The sequence below is a fragment of the Lupinus angustifolius genome, chromosome LG20 (genome assembly GCF_001865875.1).
Source record: "Lupinus angustifolius cultivar Tanjil chromosome LG20, LupAngTanjil_v1.0, whole genome shotgun sequence".
Lineage (NCBI taxonomy): Eukaryota > Viridiplantae > Streptophyta > Magnoliopsida > Fabales > Fabaceae > Lupinus > Lupinus angustifolius.
In genome coordinates this window covers 5595377-5602874 of record NC_032028.1, presented here as the reverse complement: position 1 = coordinate 5602874, position 7498 = coordinate 5595377, and the positions used below count along the sequence as shown (strand labels likewise).

Below are 7498 nucleotides of genomic sequence, written 5' to 3'. Positions count from 1 at the left end.
GGCAAAAGGACAACAGCATCGATGAAAGAAGGTTGTAACATCAGGAGGACTTATGTAGCATTTTTACATATAAAAAAATTAAGCAAAAGAAACTAAAAAGTTAATTTTTATACTCGAGGGGTTACTTTATAAATATCAACAATAAGTTTGAAAATTGAAATGATATTATCCTACTTCTAGTAACAAGAAAATTGAGATGATACGTTGCATGATAAACATGGCAGCACGGGCTGTTGCAGTGGACAACTTGGGCCGAAAGTGATCCAAAGCTTGGGCATTTAGGTGTAATGCACCCTATCAACTATGAAGGAATAGTGTTATTGGTAGGAGAGTTTAGATTTGTTCCTAAAAAATTAACTTTCAACTCTCTTTTTTCCTTTTAAAATCCTAAAACTGCCTTTTCTTTTTCTATGATTCCTTTTTTCTTCCTTTCCCAGCTCAATTCTTTCTTTTCCAACATTTTCTTTCTCTCCCACTTACCTACTCATTCAACCATTCCCTTAAATCTAAACCCATGAATTTTTATGATGTTAAAACCTTGGGAAGACAACTTTGGCCAAGTTTGGCCTTAAGATGTCTAAGCAATAATGAAAGGAATGGATAATAACTTTAAGGATTTCTTTTGTTATGTGTATAGAATAGATATAAATATAGATCATATTCCAAAAAAAAGTCAAATTCAGTTCATGTTTTAATATTAATTGATTTTTAAATTAAGTAATATATAAATGGTGGATGATGATATAATCTTTTTAGGGTGATAAACTCTAGTACTTATTAATCTGCCACTTTGAGTACAACCTTGGAGGCAAGAAAGGGAGTTGAGAAGGCTTTCATTGTTGCATTTAGGTCTAGTGCAGTAATGGGTTTCCTTCTTGCAGCAAATGGTTTTTTTTGGTGGGCTACATTGCCATCAATCTGTTCAAACTATACTATGGTAGCAGAGCATAGAGAAAGTAAATGAGTTTCTCTCTTTGTCTTGTATAAATAAGTCATCAATAGCTTCACTTTCCAATCAATAAGAATGAGTAAATTTCTACATTCTTTTTTTGCTCTTTAATTTCTAATAGAAGTAACCATAAAGTCTTCATAATTCATAAAAAACCTAAAAGGTAGTTTACTAAAGTAATTTATCAATTCCACTAATCGAATGTTTCAATGAACGGAATGGAACAGAAAGGGAATAAAACTATTGTTAGGAAATAAATCTCAACATTTGTTTCATCATCTCATGGATGATTTAAATACTTATTGGATTACTCTTCTCATTGATAATAGATTTTAAGATGAAACCTTAACATCTTATTAGAGGCAGAGCTATGAAATCATTTTAATGCAAAATTTCATAACAAAAGAAATAAAATCTGGACTGAATGCCACAGGCTGGATAGGAACCACAATTTATAAGATACCAGATTTCACAACTAAAGTTACATTACTTGCTACCAGACTAAAAGTTCTGTAATTATCAATTATTTATAGATTGAAAGTACATTGTAAAATGTTATATGTATACCAAACAAGATCACTGCAACCCAATGTGGCTGCTTTATATGCAAAATTCTTTCATACTACACTTAATTCATCTTTAGTATTTGCAACTTTAAGGTCATCTTTAAAATCGGCATCAAGCACCTTCCGCAATGCCACCAGCTCTTCCCCCGCATCACAGATATAGGCCGATGCTTGCCTGCCGGACAAGGTTGCACCTTCCATGCTGTCTATGTAGTCCTGAACCAATTAAATTGATAAAAGTCAGCAATATCAGTGAGAAACATAGGTATCACAAACTGCTATGCAGCTGGAGAAAACATAATGCAGTTACAGACAGCAAAAATTCATTATAATACTTGCATTGACTAGAAAGTGAACAGTCAATCCATAAAAAGGTTGAACGAAGACTCGAAAGGGAAAGGTTAAAAACGTTTGTTAAATTTGAGTAATTTGTATGCATCCCAGAGTAGGAAGTGGAGGACCAGTTAAGTTTGATTATGAAGTAGGCAAGCATAGTAAAAAGTACATGATACCACTAATGTTACCTTAAAAAAGGTGCATATTTGTTTATCTTATCCTCCTATTATTTCCACAGACCAGAAACTATGCTAAGCACCTTCCATCTAATACTTTAAACACACTAGGAAATTTTGTACTCCTGAATCATATCCTAAATAAGTGATGAAAAAACATTAATATGTTGTATTTCACAGCAGATGTTGAAACTGCTCAGCGATTCATCTTATTCAATCAACTACAGCAGCAAGCTGGTATTTATTGTTCGAATAGCAGTAGAAACCTCACTTTCTAAACTCTTTTTCATGGTTCATACTTGAAGTCCATGCGGCAGGAATGAAGGAATTTAAAGATTAAACTGACTCCACTGTAAGGTCTCGTGCATTTCAGCTAAAATAAATCTTAATCGCATGCAATTTTGAGGATTACATCATTTATGCGTAAGATAAGCTCAATTATAAGGTTAGTCAAGAAGGTGCAGAGCATTCAAAGTTTACCTGCTTTGTGTAAGAGCCGGAAAGAAAGAAATTCTTCACTGGTGTCTTTTGATCAGGTCTAAATGGATCTTTACCAGGTCCCTCACGGTACAGAGATTGCCCAATTTTAACAACAGATGACCAAGTCACTTCTAAACCTTGAGCTGATGGAAACAGTGATAACACCTGATAAAGATTTTTAAAATCAATGTAATGACGACAAATGAATATTTACCATGAAAAATAAAACCAAAAGTAAAGCAGGAAATTATAGTCTAATTTATGATAGAGATAAGAATAAATGCTACACTGATGCCACGGAACAATCCAATTGACCATCAAACCAGTAGTAAGAACAAAATATGCACCAAATTTTTTCATATTTTTTCAGTAACTACATTTTGCGAAACAGGCTGATCCCATACTTTTTCAGAGAAAAGATCTACCAGGAATTCACCATTAATATATCAAATGACATTGCATGCTGAATGAAATAACAAAACTCAAAACGCAATAAACACAATCCAGCTATCAAAAGCATGTGAATAAGCTCCTTGTTTAGACGAACACTTCCCATGTCACCATTAAATCAACAAGGAAAAGATTATAACAATAGGATAAGAAATGTTACTTGCTTTAACCTACCTGTTTTGCTACCCTTGAAATAATTTCATCATTTGGTAAGGGCATGTATGGATCACCTGGAGTCAGAACACATCTGAAAGATGAAATAACATTATCAACTTTGAAGGTCAATATAAAATCAAATATGATATGAAAATTGGTGACAAAATCTTAATTCCGTGAGAAGTTAGACTTGGTATGAGAAGATTGAATCAATAAAGCTGATGCATTCACATATACCAGATACAAGTTGCATGAGATTGACGACGAATCATCCTTTGCATAACATACTAAGCCATGCTAATTTTACGTAAAAAAATCATGAACAAAGATGAAAACTTATGTGTTCTCACTTACTGGAGCAATGATCCTTGTCCCTCAATGTAATAATCTTCAGGAGATGTGAGTGCAAGGTCTGCAAAACAAGAAAAATCTGCATCTGGAGTATAGAGAAGGTTATCTAACCCAACAGCATTCCTCAGTTGCCTGCCACCCAGAAAGTAAGGGTTCATAAAAAAGTTCAACAACAATGCTGGAAGGAAAATATATCATTCCTTATTTTTAAAATAAAAGCACCTCACATTGTATTGTCTATATGTTCAGAGAATTACCTTGACTTTTCTAGATCCTGCAACTCTGTAACCCAACCATTGTATCTGAGTTGCACTGTGACAACAGGAACTCCAACTAGTTCATATATGTTATCGAAAAACTGATGTTGCCTCCACTCTGATGGAAGTAGTTTTTTGATTCCAGGGATATCACATGCTGAAATCAAGTGAAGACAGTTTAAGGCAAGAGAGATTTTGACAAAACATTGGAATCACTACACAAACAAATAATGAGGAAACCACTAACCAGCAACATAAGCATCAGCTTTCACAATTTTCTTATCAGTAGCCTGAGAAAATAAAAATTAATATGGTGTTAACTACAAATGTCACTTGAATTCTAACCAAGCATGTGAAGACTTCAGAAAATAACACATAAAGCATATCACCTTTGACATGGAAAGTCCTGTAACATAAGTACTCCCATCAGCGGAGTTTCCATAAAGTACTTCTCTGCATCCCCATCTAAGATGGAACCTGTTCCAACAATGAAAGGGAATCTAAGTATGGAGAAATTTGGAAAATCATGATGACAATATCTTCATGTCTAAAATTATACCTGCCCCCTCTATCCGTGATGTACTTCCGGATAGGGCCACTCAAATAAACATCTGGTGAACCCTTCAGCATTCGCAAAAGAGAAGCCTCGGTCTTTGTGGCAAACAACGCAAATATGGTGAGCATACAACGGGCGCTGATATTATCACAGTCAATAAACCCAAGGGCATAAGCAACTGGATCCCACATTCTTTGAATACTCGGGCGCGTACCACCTTTGGATAAAAACCAGTCTGAGAAGCTAATCTGTAAGGAATGTGTGAAATGGTCAAAAGAACAGAAGATTTAAAAACACAGTTGGTTGAAAGTGAAGCGATGAAGATCCTTCCTATTTGCTTGTTGTTTGTACATGTATGCGTGTGCATGTGTGTATGGGCATGTACATATGTGTAGTCTGGAACAGATGGAAGGCCCAAATATAAAGCTGGGAACAGATAATCAGGAACATTATTTGGAAAGGGACCACAAATAGCAAGAAAATAGTGCATCCTCTTACACTATCTAAATTCCTTATGTCCCTTAATGCACCATCTGGATCAACAAGAGCTCTGACGACTGGACTCAGTGCAAGAGCCACTGCATTTCTAGCCTTATCATAAGTCTGTGCATAAACAACAAGTGAAGTTAAGTGCAACGAGTCCCACTGAGGAAAATGAGCAGATATATATCTTTTCATGGTCGGCAAATATATTATATTTTGATATACCAAAATGTATATAATTCTTTAATTTATAAACAGGGTTTTGCATAATACCAATGACCAGGCCATGCAATCTAAATGCACATTGTAATATAATTTCCAATACGATTACCTTAAGCTGATTTGTTGTCAAAAATGCCTTTATCCCATGTAATGGTGCCCCAACCAAGAAGCGGAAATCGAGTTCTGCACTGAAAAACTAAGTTATGAAAAAGGCATTATAAAACTATTATCTTACTTTTCATTTAAACAATGTGGCGCTCTCAATGGGAAAACGAGAGGAAATTAATGAACAAAAAAAGTTACTGCTTTCAAAAAAATACCTCCAATTTCACCCCCTTTGTTCACAAAAGTGTGAGTGTGATCCTTCACAAGTAAATTGTCATTGGCACCCACCTAGTCCAAGTACAAATGAAAAAGGAGAAATCAGATGGAAAGGTACAACGTAAGCGGACACATCGAGAACATGCATTATGGCCATAAGCAAAAACTGTTTACCTTTTTCATCAATCGGAAAAGATTGTTGTAGCAACCAAAGAAAACATGCAGTCCCATTTCAATGTGATTTCCTTGTTTATCAACAAAAGAACCAACTTTCCCACCTATTATAGACCTTGACTCATATATATCCACCTGAATGAGAGAAATTTGAAGAAAACATAATGAATAAGTTGAAGTGGCTAAAAAAATATCCTAATGCATTCATTCGTTACCAACACCACAAATACAAAAAAAAAGTAACCAAAGAATCATTCCCCTTTGCGTGAAAAGGTCATTTACTATGTTTACCATAACATGATTAACATCCAATTTCAAAATATTATGACATATGTATACTACTAATATTAAGACAACAAGAGAGACAGAGAAGGAGTTAAACCTCATGTCCTTGATCCAAGAGTTCCACTGCAGTTGACATACCCGCAAGCCCAGCTCCTATAATTGCAACCTTCAGCTTAGGTCCTCGATAACGTTCAGGTTCTGGAGGAAACAACCCTTTCGGCGCTGGAAAGGCAAGGGAATCGTTTCTTTTGTTAAACTTATAGTTTGGTATAAGAATATGTACACCAGTTGCATAAACTCACCCAGTATGGAACCAGAATAACATCCTGCACAAACCAGTTCTCACCCAGAAACCCAAAAAAATACACAGAACAGAAGGTTCCAAGCCCTTAACCCAATTACTCATGTGCACTAACATCACAGTCATAATTATTAAATTAAACTAAAGAAAAAACAGAATTTTGGCCACATATAACATTTATCTATGAAAAAACTGAAATTCAGCTTCTGGGCAAACTGAACTTTGCAGCTTTAATAAGAATCTGAATTGCAAAAATTGTTTCTGCTAAAATCTTTTTGGTTAATCACTTGTTTAAAGTGTAAACAAACAGGCCCTTATAAATTTATCCATCAAACACTCCCCAATTTCACCAAAATTTCACCACTTTCATTTTGCAGCTTCCAGGAGAAGCTGAATTCTCCAAAAATGTTACAGAAAAAATGGTTTTTTGAATGGTAAAATGAAAAGCAAAATTGAAACACTTTCATCATGTATATAAATAACCCACAAGCTTTGAAATGAAATTGAGGAGAGAGAAATAAGAAAGGAATAGTAACCATTAGTACTCATGTCGGAAACATTAGAGTCCAAAGAGCAACGAATACGAGACTTGAGGATCTTAGAGAAACGGTTATTGTTGGTTGGAACAAAGAACCCAAAAGAATCTCCTCCTCGATTTACAGACAGAGAAGTTGCTGCTGGACAATGAATCAAAGAAGTCATCATAGTTTTTTGTTGGAAAAGAAAAGAGAAAAGTGAGAGAGAAGTTTGAGGTTGTGGGTATATGTAGTATTAGTATGTGTAAGAAAGAGCATAAATTGTAGTAAAATGAAGAGTCGGCATTGCAGTGAAAGGGTATGTGGGGGGTGGATAATAGAGTCTTTGTAGATAGTGGGTGTTGCTGGCACCTTGCAATGTGGAGAGTAACAACTTTGATCCTTACCAAAACCAAACTCTTTTAGTTTTTTTGGTTCGTGGCCTATTTGTTTTCTTCATATCCAAAGGCTACATGTATTTTTTCATAAAGCCTAAATTTATATATATATATATATATATATATATATATATAGTTAATATATTATTTACCATTTATTTATATTACTTATATTTATATTTATAAGTTAATGATATTTAAGTATAAGTAAATGATAGATAATATAATAATAATCTATAATGTTTATATATTTTTTTCTTCTACCCATAAAGTGTAATATGTATGATGATAACCAATATTTAGATAATAATCTTATTAAGCATTCATTTAAACTATTTAATGTAGGTCTAAAAACACTCAAATTAACTTGCAAGATTTAATTTAATCAAGTTTCGAGTTTGTTAGAGCGGAAGACTCATAGAGAAAATATAATACAGAAAATGACACCAATAATTTAATGTGGTTCAACAATTTGCCTACGTCCATAACTGAATAACAACAAGAATATTCCATTATGAGAAA

At 34.1% G+C, this 7498-nt stretch overlaps 1 protein-coding gene across 1 annotated transcript; it reads right to left on the bottom strand.

Annotated features, from left to right (window-relative positions):
* On the bottom strand, positions 1401-6997 carry LOC109336428 (zeta-carotene desaturase, chloroplastic/chromoplastic-like). The gene is made up of 14 exons (XM_019573020.1): positions 6600-6997; positions 5860-5984; positions 5478-5612; positions 5303-5375; positions 5092-5165; positions 4776-4880; positions 4281-4525; positions 4111-4198; positions 3969-4011; positions 3722-3878; positions 3468-3596; positions 3132-3204; positions 2508-2672; positions 1401-1731 (listed from the first exon to the last, which is right to left on the bottom strand). Exons 1-14 carry the CDS (start codon positions 6766-6768, stop codon positions 1567-1569), a joined length of 1746 nt encoding a protein of 581 aa, XP_019428565.1. The 5' UTR covers positions 6769-6997; the 3' UTR covers positions 1401-1566.